Source organism: Dendropsophus ebraccatus, chromosome 8 (genome assembly GCF_027789765.1).
Source record: "Dendropsophus ebraccatus isolate aDenEbr1 chromosome 8, aDenEbr1.pat, whole genome shotgun sequence".
Lineage (NCBI taxonomy): Eukaryota > Metazoa > Chordata > Amphibia > Anura > Hylidae > Dendropsophus > Dendropsophus ebraccatus.
In genome coordinates, this window is record NC_091461.1 from 116924584 (window position 1) to 116947771 (window position 23188).

Sequence of the window (23188 nt, forward strand, 5' to 3'; positions counted from 1 at the left end):
ACGACGCGGGGTTACCAGCGCGAGGACTTTCAGGCGCCATCTTCTCCCTGCCCTCACACACGGTGCGCCGCTTCACACACGGATCACCAAGCTGCGAGCTCCGCTGACATGGCAGACTATTCCACCGTCCCACCTCCCAACTCGGGCGCTGCCGGGGCCGTTAACGACGCCTTCAAGGATGCGCTGCAGAGGGCGAGACAGGTAATGGCGGGAATGTGAGACGTGAGGGGAGCGGAGGAGTGAGGAGGCCGCAAGGGTGAAGCCGGGGCGGGTGACTGAGGGGTAGGCCGCGACTACCTCATGGCCTGTAGTGGTGTGAGGGCCAGTGTGTGTGGGAGGTTATATATATATATATATATATTCCAGTGTCTTTGTTAGTTTTCCTTTCACTTTGTTTAACCCTTTAAACCCTGTAGTACAGGAAGCTATATGGATGATTTTATATATATATATATATATATATATATATATATATATATATATATATATCATCTTATGTCCTATAGCATTTCCTGGCTCAGCAAGTTAAGAATTGCGCCATAATATGGTGGTTTTACTGCCATTTGGTAAAAGGTGAGGTGCGTTACTGAGACGACTGGACTGTGGTAATAAGCTGCATAGTGTGAACAGCCCCCAGCAGTGTGAGGTGTCCTGGCTGCGGTGGTCCCCATCCATCCGAAAGCGAAAAATCGTTTATTTTGATCTTTCAACATGTTCTCAAATCATTGTTCGCTAAAAATTCGAAGATCGCTTCGTGTAAAGTCTTTCAAAGATTCACCCTATGTGAAAAATGGGCTTAAGCGATCTTAAAAACTATCGTGATAACGATTTTTCTAACTATTTATTCGCCTAAACGCTGATCATTATAAAAACCAAATCGTTGCTTCAAAATCGTTAAACGATCGATTGGGCGAATTATCGCTCTGTAAATGCAGCATAAGGGTCCTATGAAGGTGATTTTTAACGATAAGCGATCGCAAACGAGATTATCGTTGATCTGAGATCATTCCCCATATTATAGAATAGTCGTTAGTTACGAACATTACAATGCTTGTTACTACGATTGTTTAGTCCATCTGATCCCAGCAGAAGAAGGAACCATGTGGAGTTATGCTGCGATCTTTGTATGCTGGGCTGTGTGTATATATATATATATATATATATTATTCATTCTCAGCATACAATTTGCTTTCCCTACCGCCTGGTTGTTTTGGTGACTCATTTTAAGGATGTCAGAAATCACTACCCCTAAATCCTTCTCTCCTGAAGTCTTTTCCAGCAAAGAGCTGAGTATATGATACCTGGATAGAGGATTTCTCCTCCCCAAGTGCAGTATTTTCTGCAGTTTCCAATATTTTGATCACTTATGTTCCCATTAAGCGAGGAGTTGAAGAGTAAATTTTCCTGAGGAAGATTTTCTCTTGATTTTGGTGCAGAATTCCACGTTATCAATTTCCGTGGAAATTCAAAGCCCCATTGACTTCTAAGGGATTTCTCTAGCGGAATCTGACCAAAGTATTTACATGTCAATTTTTGTGTTTCATATCAGATCCGTGGCGGAATATTAGGCGTTTAAATTGCGCTGGGTGAACAGCAGAGCAGAAATCCCATTGAACACAATGGAACATTGCTTTGTACTTATTTTACAGGTGGAATTTCAAGCGGAATATGCGTTAAATTAAGCACAAATTTTACAGGAAATTCTCTCCTATTGCTCAGTAAAAGAAAAGCTAGATAGTTCTCCATAGTACCAACCCTTCCAGGAATATCAACCTAAGAGCACATCCTGTGCTAGGAGTTAGTGTTGGGGTCTAAGGTGGGATAAACAATGAATTTTTTTCAATGTGTAGTAGTTTGTCCTCTTCCATCTGAGATGGTGATCTCCATGAGAACAAACCGTATAGTGTAAGGGCCCTATTCCACCGGACGATTATCGTTCAGATTATCGTTAAATCGTTCGAATCTAAACGATAATCGTTCGGTTGAAATGCAGTAACGATTAACGACCGAACGAGAAATCGTTGATCGCTTTATAAGACCTGGACCTATTTTTATCGTTGCTCGTTCGCAAAACGTTCGCAAATCGTTCGCATTGAATAAGACATCGTTCGGTCGTTCGCAATAGATACGAACGCAATAGCGAAGAAATACGGAAGAAGAAACGATCGCAATTACGATCATAAGTAACGATTATCGTTCCATGGAAATGAGTGAACGTTTTCAGGTCTTTCGCAATAGCGGTCGTTTGAGATCGTTAATCGTTAACAATTATGCTAACGATAATCGTCCGGTGGAATAGGGCCCTAAGGGTACAAACACACACAGCAGATACGCAGCAGATTTGATACTGTGTTCAGTTATGACAAGTGATTACTGAGCCTCTTACTTGACTCGATTATCGTGCAGCCCCTACTGTATATAGTAAACTATTACCCCTTCATGTTGCCTGGTGGCCCTGCAGCCGCCAGTACAATTTCAGAGCTGTTCTCTGAAACGACAGGCTGCTTAGCCAATCACTTGCCATCGAGAGGTAACATACGTATTACTTTAGGTCAGGACCTAAAGACACAATCAGCCACAGATCGTTGTCGCCCGCTGATAATTTGTTACATGGAGCGATAATCTGCAATTGGCCTGAGTTGGCAGATTATTTCTCCGTATAATAAGGTCCTTTATAGAAAGAGATGCTTTGTGTAATGACTCTTAATTCTGTCCAAGAGATGAATCTTCTGGATAGAGGACCCCTCAGAATTCACTAATATAAAAAAAGGAATTTTTTGTAAACTAGGTAACTGCTATAATTCTCTTATGTTTCCCCCCACAGATTGCTGCAAAAATTGGAGGTGATGCTGGACCACCAGCTGTTAGCACCAATGACTATGGCTTTGCTGGGCAGAAAAGGCCACTGGATGACGGAGGTGCGTTTATAGATGAGGATCTATCTTCACATTCACGTAGGTTGAAATACACTCGGTTTAAAAGGAGGCTGTGGTGTAATGTTCCTCTTTCAATGTTATCGCGTTTATATGGACTTCCTGTTTGCTTTCTTGTTAGCAACCTGGTGTGTTGTATCATACTGATTTTATGAGACCTTTACTAACACCCTCCTATATGCATTTGTTTTATATATAAATGACATTTTTAATCTTTGTTTTATGTGGTCAGTAAAATTTTGATGCATTTTTATAGCCAGAACATGGGCTAGATACTGAAAATAATAGTGGATGTCTTTGTTGTACCTGTGTTACCTTTGGGTATATGGCAGTCAGATACCTTACTGGCTGTTGCAACCTCTGTGCACCTGAAGAACCTTTTATAAGCTTGCAGTTTCTGACCTTTGCCTTGTCTTTTAGGGGTGCACAACCAGTAGCCCTCTAGCTGTTACATACCTACAATTCTATCATGCTTGGACTTCCTTTGTCTGTCAAGGCATGATCGCAATTGTAGTTTTGCAACAGCAAGTTGTACATCACTGTCTTAGTTATTTCTGTAATCTTTAGCATTCTGTTGTAGTTCACCTTTTTCCCCCATCCATTCAGTCTCCCTTGTAATATTTTTTCCCATTTAGATCAGCCAGAAGCTAAGAAAGTTGCCCCTACTAATGACTGTAAGTACTACAATATAACTGCATATTTTGATTTAGTTTATATTTAAGAAAGATTTTAATGTAAACTTCTCCTTCTGTTTTTAGCGTTTCAATCATCAATGCCTCCCATGCACCAGCAGCAAAGGTAAGCTGTATGGCCTTGCACGCCAGTCAACCAAACCTTACTAGTGTTGTAAATGTATAAACACACATAAATAATGCAACAGCTCACCGCAATGGCAAGATACAGACCCACTACAGACATGATAATAGTTAAAAGCTTCCACAAAAATGAGGCTCTTGGTTACCATTGTAAACTACCCCACCATGTTACGGTGGCCTAATACACGGGGCAGTCCTACACTGTACTATGGCCCCTCCATGGCGTGTAATACACCTATGCTCTGGGCATGCAAGATCTCTTATACTAGCACCACCTGGGTTGACTTATAATTACCACCTGGGTGGGATAGGTGGAGTGCACAACCAAGTAGAGGCAGCCACTCCTCCCATCTGGAACACAGAAAAAAATAGACAAATTTGGTCAGCTCTCCTAGAACACCATTCACACTAGGCAGGAGCACGTTGCTATGGCTGAATTTGCAAACACAAAAAAAAAAATGCAACAGCTCACTGCAGTGGCAAGATACAGACATGCTAATAGTTAAAAGCATCCCCCCCCCCCCCCCCCCCCCCAACTGCCAAAAAAAACTTCCACAAAAATGAGGCTCTTGGTTATGGTGTAAACTACCCCACCACGTTACAGTGGCCTCATACACGGGGCAGTCCTACACTGTACTATGGCCTATGCGTACTTAATTTGACAGCATCATTTTGCTGAAAGTATAAGACACCCCCCCCCCCCCCCCCCCAAAAAAAAAAAAAAAAAATATATATATAATATATATATATATATATATATATATATATATATATATATATATATATATATATATATATATATATATATATATTTATTTATTTTATATTTATTTATTTCTTGATTGAGTTAGCTCAGACAACGGATGGGGACTTTTGGCCCTTCAGCTGGACAGGCATGATGGGAATTGTAGTTTAGCAACAACTTGAGGACCACAGGCTTCCCATCCCTGACCTAAACTGATTATTTCAGTTTTTCCTGTAATTAGAGCAATTTTTTTTTTTTTCTTTTTTTTGCAACTTTCATAGATCCATGAGTTACCTATGTAAATAAATCATTATGGTTCTTGCTAAAGTTAATTTTATTTGTTTTAGGGCTGTTTTAACAGAGGAATACAAAGTTCCAGATGGAATGGTTGGATTCAGTAAGTACAATATGACTCTAAGAAGTTATCTAGTTTAGAAATGTTAATAGAAGAGAGATCATTTGTTTAGAATTCTGTTTACTGGGCCAGAAAAGAGCAGCTACAGAGGACCCGTCCTGTATTACACAGGCAACAGAGTTTTAGTGCTCTATTTCAACTGTGGTGGGGCTGTAGGGAAATTGATCACTTTCTGCCAGGCTTTCTCAAATACTTCTGATTACAAAGGGTACTTTCTGAGATGAGCTTTTTACCAAGAGTCCTTTCTAACCAGTAGTGATTGCCCAAAACCTTTAAGCTAAGTTTATAGTTTAATCTGATATCTAATACTTTTCCATTCTCCTTTTTTGAAGTTATTGGCAGAGGTGGAGAGCAGATATCACGCATTCAGCAAGAATCTGGATGCAAGATTCAAATTGCACCTGGTAAGTTATTTTATCAGCTTTTCAAAGCTAGTTTCAGGGTAGGGTACTATTAATTTACATTATTTTCATAAACTGAAACCACAACACAGTGCTGGATCTTTGTATGATTGCTTTTGATAAGTAATAGACCCCATTGATTTTTCATGGCAACGTTTATATGCCTGTCGAGATGATGAAAATCGCCTAGTACCAACTTTTTTTCCCCCCTGACAACCTTGTATGCATAAGTTTTTGGCATGGCTGAAAAATCATGTTTTATGGCTGGGGGGGGGGGGGGAGAGTTGGCTACAGCCAGACTGCTTTTGCCCCAACATAGTTTGTTGTATAGAGTTGGAAGGCCACAATACACTTAAGACAGTAGGCCAAACCCCTTAACTGGTTTGGATGATTTTAATATGTGTATATATCAAAGGCTGTTGTGAGGTCAGAGCATAAACAGCAGTATGTTAAGCCACAAGTGACCATTTGGCTTTTAGAGTCTGTTTTTTAAGATTTTTGTTTATACCTTATTGATATGTGTAAAAAAAAAAAAATCATTTTAAATAACACCTTTTTTTGTTTGTCTTGTTTCAGACAGTGGTGGTATGCCTGACAGGTCCTGTATGTTAACTGGCACCCCTGACTCTGTGCAGTAAGTTATACTACTGTAATTTCCTTTGGGCTGTTAAACCTAACTTTAATTAAATCTAAAGTTTTAATGACTTTTTGTTTGTTTCTTTGCAGAGGTGCAAAGAGACTTTTGGATCAGATAGTGGAAAAGGGAAGGCCTACACCATACCATCATGGAGACGGTCCAGGAAATACGGTTCAGGAAATCATGATTCCAGCCAGCAAAGCTGGTTTGGTTATTGGCAAAGGAGGCGAGACTATCAAGCAGCTACAGGTACAACACTGTTAATGTAGGCATCTCTCGTTTTATATAGATGTTGGGCTTGGGTTTTAATTTTACTTAACTTTTAACAGGAGCGTGCAGGTGTTAAAATGGTGATGATTCAAGATGGACCTCAGAACACAGGAGCAGACAAGCCATTGAGAATTACTGGGGATCCCTACAAAGTACAGGTAATTAAACTGGGGAAAAAAAAACACCTAGATCATATTTAACAGTGAATGCAGACTTTGACATCTTAAAATTTTTTTCACAGCAAGCAAAAGATATGGTATTAGAATTGATACGTGACCAAGGAGGTTTCAGGGAAGCAAGGAATGAGTACGGTTCAAGAATAGGCAACAATGAAGGCATAGATGTAAGTATGCTTGGATTACTTTGGGTATGTGCACACTATTGAATTTGCAAAAGATAACTTCAAGTGCACACGGGAGTGCGGGAGTGCACACAAGATACACTGGAAGTTTGGCCGTCCCATAGGCTGCTTTCTATGCTTAGACAGATTCTGCCTTTTGCCCAAAGAATCGACGTGACAATTCTTTGGGCTGATGGTGGAATCTGCCTGCACATAGAATGGAGCCTATTGGACCGGGGAAACTTAAAAAAGGGGAGGGAGTGAGCGAGAGAATCTGCTGTAGATTCTGTGATGCGCACATACCCTTTTATTAAAACCTAGAGAATACATTTACGACACATTCTTTGATAACTGCAGATGACCTCTGTACCTTAACTCTTCTGGCACATTCTTTCTCTTCAGGTACCAATACCACGATTTGCAGTTGGAATTGTAATAGGTAGAAACGGTGAAATGATCAAGAAAATTCAGAATGATGCAGGTGTTAGAATACAGTTTAAACCAGGTATGTGTGTTTCTTGGTATTGGTCAATTTTTTTTTTTTTTTTTTAAGAATGTCCTCTAACAGGTTTTTGTTTCCCCCCCCCCCCCCCCTTGCAGATGATGGATCAACTCCAGAAAGAATAGCACAAATTAGTGGTCCTCCAGACAGATGTCAGCATGCAGCGGAGATAATCACAGATTTGCTCCGTAGTGTTCAGGTTTGTAAGGGTTTTTTTTTTTTTATTTGTGTATTGACTTCTGTTCTCACGAGATATATTGCAACTGGTTACACTTGAACATTTCAAGTCTTTTTAGTGATGGCCTGTTTTTACAATAAGCTATCGGAAAGGGATTCATATTGTTGGTGGTCTGTCTCCTGGCACCCATGCCAACCAATTGTTATAAAAGTGCTTTTGTCTCTTCACTTTCCATCACACGCAGCTCAGTACACTGCGTAGCAGCTGCTCCTGGTATCACAGCTTGGTATGCTCTTATAAATTCTTATGGGTCAGACTGACTGATTTCTCGCTCTCCCTTTTTTTAGTCTGGGAATGGTGGTGGTCCCGGTCCAGGTGGTCGAGGAAGGGGCAGAGGCCAAGGAAACTGGAATATGGGCCCTCCAGGCGGACTTCAAGAATTCAATTTCTTTGTCTTGACAGTAAAAACTGGGCTCATCATTGGAAAAGGTTTCTATCGGCTTTATATATTTTCCTTGTTTTAAACTATCCATCACAGTTATATGGTGCCCATAAAGTTTCACTGCCCTGAATTAGAGGGATTTTTTAACCATGCCTCCAGTTCAGAGACTGAATTATAACAGGGAATTTAGTGCAGTTGTTTGAAATGTGCATAAAAGTTTAGTAGCAGACTCCCACGTTAAAAAAAAACAATGGGCAGAAAGGCACAGCAGTAAACTTCATCTCTTGGTCTGTTGAAAGCAAAATATCCCAATAGAATTCCTTCACTATAATGTATATTATACAGGCCAGTGTCCGGATACTCAAGCATCCTTCTCTTCATGTAAAGTGTTACCTCTGAAGAATTTTCCTGAATAGTTTGCTTAAAGGTAATCTGCCTGCAGCAATTCAGGTTTCAAACTGCTGACATTGTAAGAGACCTCCTAGGACAAGGAGACACCAGGTACCTTTCATATATCCAGAGGCATTACTTAGCTTCTAATCTGCTTAGGGCAATAACACTTCCTTGTTCTTCCCATACCTGATTTTGTGTGCTTGAGTCAACTGGAAGCCGTGCACCAAGCAGATCCTGGCATGGAAGGGGGAGCAATGAGGCATTACCACCCTCGGCAGATCTAAAGCTTGATAGACAAACATTTGTCTGTGTTCTGGAAGCAGATGCACCATGCGCCCGTTGTCCTACGTACTGTCAGTAGTTTGGAGCCTGAATTGCCATTGATATTCTTTTGAGGTGCACATGTGGAATTGAATTCTTCTAGAAGGATATTTGTTTAATTGAAAGAATTAAGGTAACAGATGCTAGATCAAAAGTCAAAACTTATTATTTTTTTTTCTTCCAAACTGGTAAGCATTTCTGAAACCTTTTGCAGGTGTAAAGGTTTGTTTTTTCCACTGTTACGTGTACAGTAAGCGTTCTTCCAGCAGTCCGCCTTGTTGGTCATTTCTGTCTATATCTTCACAGGGGGTGAGACTATTAAAAGCATAAGCCAGCAGTCTGGTGCCAGGATAGAACTCCAAAGGAATCCTCCACCAAACTCTGACCCCAACATGAAGTTATTTACCATTCGTGGAACTCCACAGCAGATAGATTATGCAAGGCAACTTATTGAAGAGAAGATAGGGGTAAGTAAAGTAATGTTTTATGTATACATACTGCACCAAAAAAAATCTTCAGTTTGTCTCTGGACAAAGGTTTGCCTGGGTTATCTCAAAGGTATATAATTTAATCTTTCTAGGGTCCAGTAAATCCATTAGGTCCTCCTGTTCCTCATGGCCCTCCAGGTGGTGTACCTGGACCCCATGGACCTCCTGGACCCCCAGGCCCTGGTGCACCAATGGGACCCTACAACCCTCCACCATACAATCCCGGTCCCCCAGGTCCAGCACCCCAGTAAGTAATGAGGAATCCAACTTTTATGTAATTATTAATGAGCTTTTGTGTATGTATACTCAGCTTTGTTTTGTTGATTTTAGTGGTCCTCCTGCTCCTTACGCCCCTCAGGGCTGGGGAAACACATACCCACACTGGCAGCAGCCGGCCCCAGCAGATCCAAGTAAGTTGTGTTTGTGTTCCCCTTCCTGACTAGCATTTGTGATGAGCACATTTAGACATATATAAAATTGCATAAATGGGTGTTTGCTTTACTTCCACTAATGAAGATCTTTTAGCCAAATTTTAGTAGTCTTGAAAAAGTATAATTTAGTGCATGTGCTTCATTGCTGTGATCATGCCTTTTTATTTTTATTCTGCCTCCCATTATGGGGACCATGTGTGGTCATAATGCTTCATTTGGTGGATACTGGCAATCATTGACATGTTTCCTAACATGCTTCAGTGCCATCCATTTATGAGCATGTTTGGTGTTTGTTTTTTCTTCACACCTAGTTCCTTTCATTGCAATGACCTGAGCCTTTTTTTTGCTCTGTAGTTCATGTGCAGATCACCTGCACATGAAGGATAAAGGTTATCGAGCATTTTTTCTTGGGTTCCCAACAGTGATAAGATGTTTTTCCAGCCTATGAAAGTTGCAACCAATGGTGCTTGTATGCCAAAGACAACATTTAACTTGAACAGCTGCCATAATGAGAGTTCTTCGTAAATTAAAATGCATCTTCCCATAAAACTGTTATACCATCTAACAGGTGGAATCATGTGGAATGCATTTCAGGATTAAAGCGGCACTGTCTCATGACACGGAAGATGCTGCACAGAATGACTGCTGCTGGTACAGTCTAGATGCAGCTTACATTGGCTCTGTTCATGTATTGCAATACTGGCCAGGTCCTCCACCGTGTAAGCCACTTACAGCACTTCTCTCCCCTGTGGGACATAGAGAGGGCGGGCGTTATAGGGACCCCTCTTACAAAATAACATTTTACATAAATTTAGGGTGCACACTTGGTAATTTTATGTAGACAGGCTGCTATTCAGTACACTATAAGAGTGTGATGTTTAATTTCTTAGGTAAAGCAGGAGCAGACCCCAATTCTGCAGCTTGGGCAGCTTATTATGCTCACTATTACCAACAGCAAGCACCCCAACCACCTGCAGCTCCATCTGCTGGACCAACTTCAAACCAAACTAATGGACAAGGTAGCAAAACTCCTTAACTCCTTTTGTTTTTGTTACTTTTTTATTTTGTTGGCCTCAGCGTGCCAAAGTCCTGCCCAGTTATTCTTTAATTGTCATGTAGACTTTAGTTTGAGCCATCTGTCACACTATATTCTGGTGTAGGCATCGTGACGATTGCCTAGTTATCGCCCCCTTTTTAGGTGGCATGTTGACCTTTTCCGCGCACACCTTACATGCTTTGCATGCACTCATGTGGAACCCTGAACTGCTCATGTTTGCACTGTTTGCATTGTTTTTTTGTTTTTTTTATTTTCATGCAACTTACCTATGTAATGCTTCTTATTTAGTTGATCCCCCAGCTGCACCTCAGACTGGACAAGTGGACTACACAAAAGCTTGGGAAGAGTATTACAAAAAAATGGGTATGTGATCATTGGGACTACTCCTGTGTCAGTCTTAGCAAATATTCTCTGTTTTAATGTGTTCTGGTAGCTACACTTTGTGTGACTCTCCAACAGTCTTTGCTTATTGCTTTGCGTTTGCTTAATCAGGTCAGCAAGCACCAACGCAAGATTATTCCAAAGCATGGGAAGAATACTATAAAAAGCAAGGCACGTATTGTATAAATCTTTGCAACATGGTTTATTAACTTAGTGTACATAGACCTTCAATATCTTGTTATAAGGCTGCCATGCGTATTAGTCATTGCAGTCCTGAATTTCAGCAGGTTAGGATATCTTAAATGTGTATGGAGGCCTTTGTCTTGACACATCTGTTCATGCGCATGATATCCTATGGGGGGGAAAAAAAGCAAAGTCAGGTCCAAATTTCTTTCATCATATACTGCGTGTGCAGTCAATGAGGAGTAGCATAAGCCTCTGCTAGGCATGGCAGCAGCTTTTCCCATGTCAGGACAAAGAGCGTCTACCCTCCAACATGCCCTACCTTACTTAAAGAGAACCGATCATCTAAATTTAAAAGGGTTGGCCACTTTATAGTTAAATTGCTCAGTGTACAGTATTAGGTGTACTCACCGTGTATACTGACAGCAGCTCCCTGTGTACCTCACAGAGCTAATATCAGACTCCCCTCCTCCAGGCTGGGCTGCCCTGCTCTGTCGTGTTTTGGTCCATAAGATTGCTTACATGGAGGAGCATGTGACCATGCCCTGCCCCCAGTGTCCACCACTGAGCCTGTATGTCTACGGAGGACACAGTGGACAGGGCCTGGTCACATGCTCCTCCATGTCTGCCATTTTATGGACTGAAACAAAATAGGGTAGCCCAGCCAGGATGAGGGGAGTCTGATTTTAGCTTTATGAGGTACTTAGGGAGCTGCTGTCAGTATATACAGTGAGCACACTTACTAATACTTTGTACTGACCTATTTTAACTTTAAAGTGGCCAACCCCTTTAACTGTCCCTGTAATAAGTTTCTTTCCCTAATTCTATTTATGAAGATAGACTGCCTTTACCTAACCTACTACTCTGTAGCGGTGTAGTAAGGCCGGGCACCATCTTGATGACGTCACTTGCGGTCTGATGGTGGAATGCGCCGCTGGTACGCAAGTGACGTCATCAAGATGGCGGTGCCCGGCCTTACTACACTGCTAGGAAGGATTAGGGTAAGTATAAGTATCTTCATGAATAAACTAATAGTATCAGTTAGGACAGACATACAGTGATCTTGCGCTGTATAGTGCGAGATCACTGTGTATTGACAGTGGCGGGCAAAGGCCCGTGGGAGCCCTTCCTGCTGCTCTGCATGCCGGGAGTTTCATGTCATGCTCCGACTCTTGAAAATAGCCGTCACGTGACAGTCAAGGAAAATTTAAATAAATTAATAACTCAACCAATAAATTAATGAATATTTACAAATATTGTTTAAAAATGAAGTTAAACTAAATGGAGGAGGAAAAAAAATTATCGTCTGTGATTGGTTCTCTTTAAATAGCAGCTATTAGGGAAAAGTCAGTTTGGCCTTTTGGAGCAATGGCGTCAAACCTGCAGTCCTTCAGCTGTTACACAGCTACCGCTCATAACCTCTAAACAGACAATAGGACTTTACCCCTTTAAGGACCGGGATAACTTTCGTTTTTGCGTTTTAGTTTTTTCCTCCTTGTGCTTAAAAGGCCATAGCACTTGCATTTTTAGACCTACAGACCCACATGAGCCCTTATTTTTTGCGTCACTAATTGTACTTCGCAATGACAGGCTGAATGTTTCCATAAAATATGCTGCGAAACCAGAAAACAATTATATGCGCAGTGAAATTGAGAAAAAAACGCAATTATTTTTCTTTGGGGGGGGCTTCATTTTTATGCCGTGTGTCCTATGGAAAAACGTACTTGTTATATATGTTCCTCAAGTAGTTACGATTACAACGATATGTAACATGTATAACTTTCATATTATCTGATGGCCTGTAAAAAATTCAAACCATTAACCTATATATGTTCCTTAAAATCGCTCCATTCCCAGGCTTATAGCACTTTTATCCTTTGGCCTATGGGGCTGAGTGAGGAGTCATTTTTTGCGACATGATGTGTTTTTTCCTATCGGTATCTTGATTGCTCATATGCGACTTTTTGATCGCTTTTTATTACAATTTTTCTGGATTTGATGCGACCAAAAATGTGCAATTTTGCACTTTGGGATTTTTTGCGCTTACGCCGTTTACCGTGCGAGATCGGGAATATGATAAATTAATAGTTCGGACGATTACACACGCGCTGATAGCAAACATGTTTATTTTATTTTTATTTGTAAAATGGGGGAGGGGATTTTTTATTAAACACTTTTTTTTTACTTTCACTTACAGCAGGCATGTCCAAACTTTTTTCGAAGAGTGCCAAATTTGATGAAGTGAACATGTGCGAGGGCCGAACATTTTACATGCTACATGCTATATGCTTTATAACACAGGCAGATAATAGCAAGCTGGATACCTGGGGGGCCGTAAAAGTTCAGAACACGGGCCGCAAATGGCCCTCCGGCCGGACTTTGGACATGCCTGACTTACAGTAATATGAAGCCCCCTGGGGGACTTCTATATACACAGCACTGATCTCCCATTGAGATCAATCCTGTGTATATAATAGAGCAATGATCCATCAGATCATAGCTCTATTATAATGGTCTGCTGCAGACCATCTGAATAGATTGCCGAGCTGGGAACAGCGTCTGAGCGACGCCGAGCCCCGGCGGCTCAGTACAAATGATCTCCCCTCCATGATCGCATCGCGGGGTGGAGATCCCCCACTAGACACCAGGGACAGGGGCCACATACATTGTTCAAATGCAGCTGTCAGCTTTCACAGCTGCATTTGAATAGTTAATTAGCCGGCCGCGGCGATTGGCCGCGCCGGCTAATGCTTGCGGTCCCTGGCTGCACGTAGCAACCGAGGACCGCGGGCTGCAGAGAGGGCTCACGCCGGGAGCCCGCTCTGTTTACCCTTAACGGCCGCATGACAGGTATACCAGTCATGCGTCAAGAGGTTAAAGAACTAAAGTACTTGTAAATTCTTGAGCAGGGCCCTTCATTTTTCTAATCTGAAAGTTTTGAAGAAATGCTTTACAGCAAGCCTCACTGACAAGGAAATACTAGACACTAGCTGAGCTTATTGACTTGTATGTAAGTTTTGGGGGTTTAATGTATTTGAAAGTATTGGTGAACAATGTATCTATTGTAAATGGACTGAGCCGGTCTTATCTAGACACAGGAGTCACTATTAATTGGAATTCACTGTCTGTGATATTGAGGAGACTGCCAAATTGTGATCTCTAGTGAACAAGGAGTATCTTACTAGATTTAGTGACCAGGATAAAAGATGACATATTTTAGGATTCCTTTAAAAAATAGGTAGTAAAAAAAAGTTCTTAAGCAAAATGTCTGAGTATACGTATTAATTTTCAGGTCAAGCAGTTCCAGCTGCAGGTGCTGCTCCACCTGCTGGTCAAGCAGATTACAGTGCTGCCTGGGCAGAGTACTACAGACAGCAAGCGGCATATTATGCTCAGACAAGTCCACAAGCAATGCCACAGCACCCTCCTGCACCACAGGTAGGACGTTAAAAAATACATTATTGCCTGTTTTTATTTTGGGGAAATATATTTTACCCTTGTAAAATTTTATACTGTAAAGCTTTCCTGTTCAACACATTTTGTGTGATCACAACATTTTCCCCTTTCAGGGCAAATGAAAATATACAGGAAGCAGCCAACATTTGTTAACCCATTTCTCCTTAGGGTCTCTCCTGAGTTGGCTTCCTTTAAACAGGAATTTCTAGTTTAACACTTTGTGTATCTCTTATGTATTTCCTCTGCACAGGGCCAATAATGCGAAGTGGACAGTACAGTATTTGCTTCATTGTGTTGGGGAAAACCTTTGTTAAATGTTTGGATGCAGACGCCTTGATGAAGATCTTAATTTTTTTTTTTGTTTTTGGTTAAAAAAAAAATTGTTTTGAAAATGTACATAAACTATCACTACTGACTGATAGGAGGCTATATTTCTGTGTAGAAATGAAAACTTGGTTTGTTTTTAGTCTATTAGTGTAGATGTACACATTCCAGCAAATGTATTTGCAACAATTATGTGGTCGATGCTTTTGTGATACAAATGTACTTTTTCAATGTATACTTTATCACTTTTAAAATGCCTGTTTTGTGCTTTACAATAAATAATATGAAACCTCCTGTGTCGGTAAGTTGGATATGTGAGTATTTAAATGAGAACATGTTTAATTTTATGAATGCATTACAAGAACGACTTTCATAGGAAAGGCTGAATCTTTTTATAACGGAAAATGGTTTTCCCTCTTTTTTTTTTATTTTTTTTTTATTTTATTTTTATTTTCTTACGAAATTTAAGTTTTACTGTTCTGACTTGTAGACAGCATAACATCTTGCCTCTGCTTGCATGTATATAACTTTATATAGCAGACAGGTTCCACTGCATTTGTGACCACTGTTCAGACTTGTAAAGTTGTCTTTCTTCATACCAGTTTACATTTTTATGCGCTTGTTTTTTTTTGTTTTTCATAAATTGACTTATTTACTTACTGACTGTGTGCTGTTTTTTTTTTTTTTTAAAGTGATAGTAACCAGTTTCATATAGGTTATACTGTATTGACTTGCAAAGCGGTTTCTCACATGCAGTTCTTGATGCTTTTTCTTCTGAGCCAGTGTGCATCCTACAGGAAGACATGTAGGACCTTAACTACTTCCCTATCCTTTAGACTCCACTTCTGGCTTTTGCTGAAATAACCGCAGAAGTCTTCCCATAACTGCACAAAACCACCATAAAGTCTTCCTTACTGCTGCAAATCCTGTTTTGACTTTTGGCAATACAGGTGCAAAAATATGTCTATTTAACTCTTAAGGGTGGAAATATGTTTTTTGGTTGCAGCTTTTAAAACCAAGGTCAGGAGTGCTTTGTAAAGGGAAAGGATTAAAAATCCACTCGTTTGCTTTAAAAACAACATCAAAACTGCATGTGCGAAAGCAGCCCAAAGCATTCTCTGAATTGGATCCACCCTACTGGCATCTTTTTATGGTTTAGTTGTGGATCTACTTATATATGTAAGTTGCAATATAGTATAGTAAACTGCAGGTAGCGACTAACAATTGTGGGGGCTGCAGGCTAGTGGCTAGTCCTGATGTATTTACCTTTTTATACTTCACTGTGTTCAGTTATAGTACAGTGCTTGTTTTACACAATTGCTAGTTCACTGTTTTTCATTGGGTCCCAAATATTTTTGCTCTTTGCTAAGTAATAAAGCGATCCAATGTCACTATAGATCCGTAGTGGTAAGAAGTGGTGCTTCCTCTATACGCACTGTAAGTATTTCACCTAATGTTTCATTCTGAGTTTATATACAGTGCTGTATATTATATCCCATAGCTATGTGGCTTTCTCTTTTGTAGGTAAGTATTCACATGTGGGTTTAGCTGCAGATGGAGTAACCTACTCGAGAATGTAAAACAGGGAACTGCAAATGTAAATTTAGCTGAAAGGCACCGTGTCTTTTACTTGGCAGAATTTCTGTTTAGTCCTTTGCCTTTTTTATTTGTCTGTGACATTGAAAAGTTATTTTTTTAGATAGTTTTATGTAGGCAATGTGTTCTTTTTTTCTTTTTTAAATATATGCCTTTGATTTCTCCACTTCTGTCTATGAAACAGGTGGGGCGTTGAATGACATTCTGCATGACGTTTTTGTCTCGATTTTAAAGTCATGAGTTTATTGATATACAATTCAGATTACCTTTTATGAACTTTACAATTGGAGGCTGTCTAATTCATTTCAGGTCTAAAAAAATTCTATATAGTTGGAAAGAGTTGAAATAATAAGTGCATCAGTGCCTTCCCTGATCTTCCACCTTAGGTTCTGCTGCACAATGTGTCAGGTAAGCACAACCTAAGGAAGCAAACTTGCATTATCATGTTGTCCCTTTTTAAGGTTTGTGCTTTTCTATGCCAAAATCTGCTCCACCAAAAATGTCATTCGGGCGAATGTTATGTTTCTTAGGGAGGTGTATTTTTATTTTTATTTACATCTGTAGTAAAGGCACTTAATGTTTTTCCTGCTAGCTTTCTTTATACAGTTGTGATGGCAGACATGTCCATGGTTTTCATGCAAATTGTTGACTGTATACGAACGAGCCAAGTTTGATCTTGTCGTTTGTTTTGTTTTTTTCTATAAAGATCTTTTGTTTCGTAACTTCTGAAACAAAATGTACTAATTGACTCAAACTCCTGCATAACTTGTATATTTTAAAGAAAGTTTCAAAATCCTGCCTTCATTTTCACACACAGTGCTGAAGATGCTGCAAATGGTAGCTCTTAATATCAGGTCCTGAGGTAGTTCCCACCCATAAGGAGGAATCCTTTCTGTGTATGCCATTGGTGAGCCGATGAGCATGGACCTAGAAGGGCTCATGTAGAAGGTAACACCGTAATAATGCATTATAGTGCAGACTGTTTTTTGATCACTGTTGATGCTTTTTCAACTGATTATAAATTTTTTGCCCTCAAAGTTTTAATATTTCCATGCCATAGTGTTCATATTCTCATGATTTATGTAGCTAAAATGAGCCTGATTTTTATCTGAGACATATACTTTCTAGGAACAGTATAGGAATTGTAACGTTTTTCTGAAGTGCAGAGTTTGATGATATTGCTTTAACTGAGAGGACAAACAAAAGTAATTTAGACTGCTTTGTTTTTGTTTTTTTTTTACCTTGTATTTTGCAACCTGTATGAGTGCTGAGCAGTGATACCATGTGAAGTATTTTGTTTCTGTTGCATAATTAGTTTGACATAAACTAGGATTGTACTATTGAATCAATGCATTCTTTGCAAGAATTTATATATTGGTGTGAAGCTTGCATCTGTATGCGAATGGTCAGTATGAATAGTATGTGTAGAAAAGAGAATTATTTTTGGATATGTTCAAAGAAGCTTTTTTTTTTTTTTTTTTCTAATGTTTACTTTATAAATGAAAATACTGCCCCTCCAGATAGATGTAAAAGTAAAGTTACACACTAAAGGCTATCAAACCATATTTCCCTAAGCCTGAGTAACCCCTTTAATCAGCCCCTGTTTAGACACATTACACTAGTGCAGGTGTATAATTATTTGAAATGGGCACAATGCTCTTAAAGCGGTGGCCATGGTTTTTCACCCACATAATTTCTTGATTAAAAAACCCTGTAGGCAACCTGTCTTGCAGGAGACAGAAGCAGAACCCACTACCCCTTAATAAAGCTTTTGATACTTACCCTCTCCTCCCGGTGACTCTCCAGATGGCAGTTGCGTTGCAGAAAACTCCCCACTACTCTAATGAGCAGAGATGAGTCCGATGTTCATAGGAAATCGCTGCACTGTGATTTCCTATGAACATCTGACTCATCTCTGCTCATTAGCATGGAGATGACTAGCGGTGGTTTCTCTGCAGCGTGCCCACCATCTGGAGTGTCACCAGGAGGAGAGGGTAAGTATGAAAAGCTTTATTAAAGGGTCTAGTGGGTTCTGCCCTGGTCTCCTGCGTGATGGATTCCCTTTAAGCAGACCTTGTCCACCTACACCTGTCAAGAGGACATTTTCTTTTTAAACAAATAGTTGCCAAGTTTGCATTTGCATCTGCCCACACCCAGTGTCTAGTCTGGGAGTGTATATCCAGTCAACCACCAGATCATTGTCTGTGTGTGTTTTTTTTTTTTTTTTTTTTTTGTTTTCTCTTTCTTTTTCTGGCATTTTTTATACAACAGTGGTTACCTATGAATTAGATGTAGATGCTTATATGTAGTTTTTCACATGCATTGCGATAAAAATGTATGCTGTTTGAAGATCAACACGGGTGTTTATTGATTAAAGGGAATCTGTTACTAGATTTATGCAGCTTAAACCAGTGATATAAATGCTGATCAGATTGGTGTATTACTTGCATCATTTTGTTTTGCCATCCTCCTAATATGCAGGATGACAAACCACTCCCCCCCCCCCCCCCCCCCCCCCCCCCCAAAAAAAAAAAAAAGCTGCAGGTTGACAGCCTATACACAGCATGGTTAAATAACTGCCAATCAGCAGCTGAGGGGGGGAGTTTTCTGCTTCTCATGAATATCCAGGACTACTGTGCTCATGCACATAATGGAGAGGGCTACTTATTGTCCTTGTTGTTCAGGAGGATGTCTCTAAATTATCTGCACAGAACAGTGTAGGTGATGCATTTTTCTGTTCAGCTTCTGTCACTACTTTATGCTACTCTTAGGACAATAGGGCAGCATAAACCTGCTCAGTTTATTAAAACACTTACGTTTACAATTGGAAGCCTCTAACTTGAGTTATTTTCTGTATATTTTATCTAAACATCAGCAGTTTGAGTCTGGGTTAGTATCAAATTTCCTCCTTTCACACCAGACTGACCGGGCTGCTGATCTGTCCCTTCCAGCCTTCTATTTGCATCTTGCTATTGAAGGGGAGAGACTAAAGTGTGTGGGCAGGTTGGTCTTTTTTTTTTTTTTTTTAAAGGATTATCCGGAATTAGAAAAAGCACAGCTGCTTCCTTGCAAAAACTGTGCCACCCCTATCCTCATGTTGTGCATAGTATTGCAATTATGGAACTGAGCTGCAAAACCACACTCAAACTGGGGACAAATGTGTTGCCATTTCTGGAAGAAAGCAGCCATGCTTTTAAAAGCCTGGATAACCAGGGAGATCTTTGTAACTGCAGTCATCCTTATGAATGATGAACAAATTGCTATGCACCATTATCACAGGTACTGTTAATACACAATTTTATAAAAGGCTTTTGCTTAGTCATGTTTTAGGGGAAAACTTAGTTACACTTAAAGGGAGCCTGTCACCGGTGCAGCTCCCGGATACTTACCCTTTGCGATGAGTCCCGTTCCTGGGGAGCCGGTCCCGGGACGAAGATATCAGCGCCCGAAGCCGAGCGCGCGCTGTATGCAAATGAGCAGAGATGAGTCCGATGCCCATAGAGAATGACGGCTCTGTCATTCTCTATGAGCGTCGGACTCATCTCAGCGGCGCGCGCGGCTTCAGGCGCTGATATCTTTGCCCCGGGACCGGCTCCAGGAACGGGACTCATCGCAAAGGGTAAGTATCCGGGAGCTGCATCGGGGGGTCGGGCGGGCTCTGTGCCCGCATCCCCGGTGACAGGTTCTCTTTAATTGTCCATATCATGACTGCAGGACCTGGACCCCAAGTGGTTCTAATAAACCAAACTTTAATCATACAGCAGGGATGCAGAACTCTCAGCCCTCCAGCTGTTACAAAACTACAATTCCTATCATGCCTGGACAGCTAAAGCTTTAGCTGTCTAGGCATGGTGGGAATTGTAGTTTTGCAACTGCTGGGGAGCTGTGAGTTTGATACCCCTGCCCCACAGTGATTGGAGCTCCATTCATTAGAACAAACAGCATCTTGCAGTTGTAATATTGACACCATATTAATGTTTAGGGCTGAAGTTTTTATTTTACCTAGCACATAGGATATTTTCTGTTAGCCAGTTCTGACTTTTTTTTTTTTTTTTTGTTTAGTGCTCCTTTTATCTTAGTTAACATTCCTTGATGTTTGACTCTTTGGATGATTGTTAGTTTGCCATATATATTAATGCTAAATCTTTAACACTTTGATTTATCACCTGTACATTGTACATTGGTTGTGGTAAGCAGTTTCCTATCTTCTGATGCTGTAATTTACTAACCCGGTAATGTATTTTCTAGTTTATTTTGCTGTGACTTGCTAACACCTAATAGTATAAATATCGTTTCTATGCGGGTATCTTACCATTTGATAAATGTGTTGTCACGTAAACCTCTCATACATGTGAGATGCAATTTTCTGGCGCAATGTTCTCCTTCGGATGATACTGGGCCATGTGTAAAGAAGATTTGACTCCAGTATCTTGTTAAAAGCCAGTGTCCTAGTCAGCAGTCATGCGGATTGAGGTAAATTGCACTGTGTAGTTGACGCGTACTTGACGCGTACATGTGTTGTGCTCGATACTACAAAAGGTTATGAGGGTGTCATTTATGCTCATTTATGTAAAAAATTTAAGTTTTCATGAGGAGCTGAAAACACATTTCTGGTGGACTTGAACATCTTCTAGTTGCATGATTCCACTATAGAAATTGCTTGGAATTTGTTTAAAGGGATTTTCCAGGGGGAGGGGGAAAAAACCCATTGGTAGCTAGAGATGAGTACAGGTTGAGCATGCTAGAGTCCGATTGCTCAGCATTAGAAGAAGTTGGAGGCCATAGGCTGTATCCATGTTTTCCTGGCTTCCCTAGGGCTACAACTTATTTAAATGCCGACCAGTTGGACTCAAGTTGCACTCCACTCTATAGTCTTTGGATAGACAACAGTTGATCAGCTTTGCCCGTGCTAGACTGAGAACAAAGCTGGAAGTAGTTTGTGCTCTTTCCTGTGTGGGCCAGGGATCACAACCTCAACTCGTACTCACCTCCAGGTCCATTTCGAGTATTTTGTGGGTGCTGAACAGCTGAATTTATCTTCCCCTGGAAACCCCATCTAATTGTGGCCTGTGACTGGCTTAGCTGTAGATAGAGTACCAATGAGTACACACCAGCTCTATAGCAGTCATGCTACCAGAAGTATGCCAGTAGTCCTGGCTAAGAACTGGGATTACATTTTAATGTTGGACATAGAATGGAGGTGAATATAGGATGCTTATATCACGTGTCTCTGCCTTTTTAAACTTGCCATCCATAAATGTCAGTCATTTAAAAGCTAAGAAAATAGGTTCTTGCAGTTACTTTTTCTATAGGAGTGCATGAAGAAAGCAAAACTATAAGCTAGAGATGTAGCGCTAAAGTTATGTAGCCTTTCAATCTTCAAAGGATTGTTTGGGACTTTCAATCCTTATAGGCTATCCTTGTATTTATGGCTACTGCATAAATAAAGGTAAAGTAAGATCCTGGGGTTCAGTCTCCCCACTACTACATGGTCATATAGGCCATCGATTGAATGTCCTAGGCAACTCCCCTTTAATTTTTTTTATGTTCTGTAATTATTAGAAAAATCCAGGCCTAATGAGTTCATAGGGTTATATTGGAACATTTGTAGAGCTAGGGAAACCATTCTTATTTATTAAAGGCAGGTACAAAGCCTGATTGGGCCATTCTCGGTCATGTGAGTCTTTTTAACATTGAACCTTGAGAAATTTCAAGAAACTTGTTTTCTGTTGGAATTGCTCATGTATCGCTGGCAAATGTATCTACCGCTTCCATTTCCGTTGTATGTAAAATTGTACTCAATAAACATGAATAAATTGTCACTTGTGGCATCTGACTCCTTCCTTGTGTGGTGTTGGTGCAGCAAAGCACAGTGAATAAATAAGGACTTAAAGGTTAAACAAATTCTTTATTAGCAAATTGAATCAAAATACTCAAAAGGAAGGTGGCACCAGTTACTACTCGGACAAAATATTTCTCATAGAAAAGTCAGGTTGGTGACCTACAAAGGCAATTTAATACACTATAAAATTCTGCTGTTCTTTACAACGTGCAGGTGTTTTGTTTTTCCTCCCCCCTCGTACAGCCCTCGCATCACCATTCAGCATTTATCCTCGGCTGCAGCAATGCATGCAATCTAATGCCAGTACTACAGGAATGCCAGATTAATGCAGAGGCGCTTCTTGTCTCTTGGCCCACTGAAGAAAGACTGGTTGCAGTGAGGGTCAGAAGGAAGTCTCCAGTTAAAGCAGGATGTTAATAGTCATCAGCTAGAGCAAGAAAAGAGAGCAGAGTAAGAGAAAGAACCAGCGGGTTAGAAACCATGCAATCAATTTCTAAAGCACTAACTCTTACTTTCTATGCTGAGGATGCAACTGCTGGCAGCGGTGCCCCTGCTGTTTACTACTTTACACATATATTCGCCTTCATCTTCTGGGAAGGTTTCAGGTAGGTAAAGACAATACGTTTCTCCCCTCTCAATATACTGATAGTCTTCAGAGTCCTGCAGCATCTCCCCTTCAAACCACCATGTTACTTCAGGCTTTGGTTCTCCACTAATCTTAACTGTAAACCTTACTGGTTCTCCATCTACCACAGTCATGTTCTTTAAGGGTTTCTTAAACCAAGGGGCCCCAGAGCGAGCAAGTTCTTCATCTTCGTATTGTGAACCATTGACACTTGCTGCCTCCTCTTCATCGTCGTCCCTGGTCTGTAAAAAAAAAAAAATAAGCAGTTTAAGCCTTTCAGAAGCAATGCAGAATTATTGCACATTTTAGAACACTTGAAACCTCCCCCCCCCCCCCCCCCAAAAAAAAAAAAAAAGGCTATAGTACTGTATGTGTCTGGGGAACAATAGCCTTTCTCATACAACTCAAGGTAA

The 23188-nt window shown here is 40.5% G+C and overlaps 2 protein-coding genes across 16 annotated transcripts in view; one reads left to right on the forward strand and one right to left on the reverse strand.

The window, feature by feature from the left end:
• Window positions 1-4: 4 nt before the first annotated feature.
• Window positions 5-15008, forward strand: FUBP1 (far upstream element binding protein 1). Of its 6 annotated transcripts, none has more exons than XM_069981513.1 (21): window positions 5-201; window positions 2825-2954; window positions 3569-3607; window positions 3692-3731; window positions 4841-4890; window positions 5241-5312; window positions 5886-5943; window positions 6036-6195; window positions 6276-6374; window positions 6458-6559; window positions 6959-7061; window positions 7157-7257; window positions 7584-7725; window positions 8699-8859; window positions 8973-9127; window positions 9211-9290; window positions 10202-10330; window positions 10657-10731; window positions 10861-10920; window positions 14225-14370; window positions 14502-14592. In XM_069981513.1, exons 1-21 carry the CDS (start codon window positions 109-111, stop codon window positions 14508-14510), a joined length of 2004 nt encoding a protein of 667 aa, XP_069837614.1. In that variant the 5' UTR covers window positions 5-108; the 3' UTR covers window positions 14511-14592. The 6 variants fall into 6 exon arrangements, with proteins under 6 accessions (XP_069837614.1, XP_069837612.1, XP_069837615.1 ...); XM_069981512.1 differs by lacking the exon at window positions 14502-14592 and adding an exon at window positions 14639-15008 and having other exon boundaries at window positions 6-201; XM_069981511.1 differs by lacking the exon at window positions 14502-14592 and having other exon boundaries at window positions 14225-14382.
• Window positions 15009-22219: 7211 nt separating this feature from the next.
• NEXN (nexilin F-actin binding protein) overlaps window positions 22220-23188 on the reverse strand; it is a 31501-nt gene continuing 30532 nt past the window's right edge. For 3 of the 10 annotated variants that reach the window (XM_069979459.1, XM_069979463.1, XM_069979461.1), the window contains 2 exons: window positions 22663-23017; window positions 22222-22577 (listed from right to left, as the gene is read on the reverse strand). In XM_069979459.1, coding sequence (XP_069835560.1) covers window positions 22564-22577; window positions 22663-23017 — 369 coding nt within the window. In that variant the 3' untranslated portion in view covers window positions 22222-22563. Of the gene's footprint in view, window positions 23018-23188 lie in introns of all 10 variants that reach the window. The other 7 variants (XM_069979455.1, XM_069979460.1, XM_069979466.1 and 4 more) reach the window with 5 other exon arrangements.

Coding starts and splice junctions, on each gene's coding strand:
- FUBP1 (XM_069981511.1), top strand. CDS start 109: ATGGCAGACTATTCCACCGTCCCACCTCCCAACTCGGGCGCTGCCGGG. Junction 2,955..3,568: donor GGATCTATCTTCACATTCAC/GTAGGTTGAAAT, acceptor TTTCCCATTTAG/ATCAGCCAGAAGCTAAGAAA. Junction 3,608..3,691: donor AGTTGCCCCTACTAATGACT/GTAAGTACTACA, acceptor TTCTGTTTTTAG/CGTTTCAATCATCAATGCCT.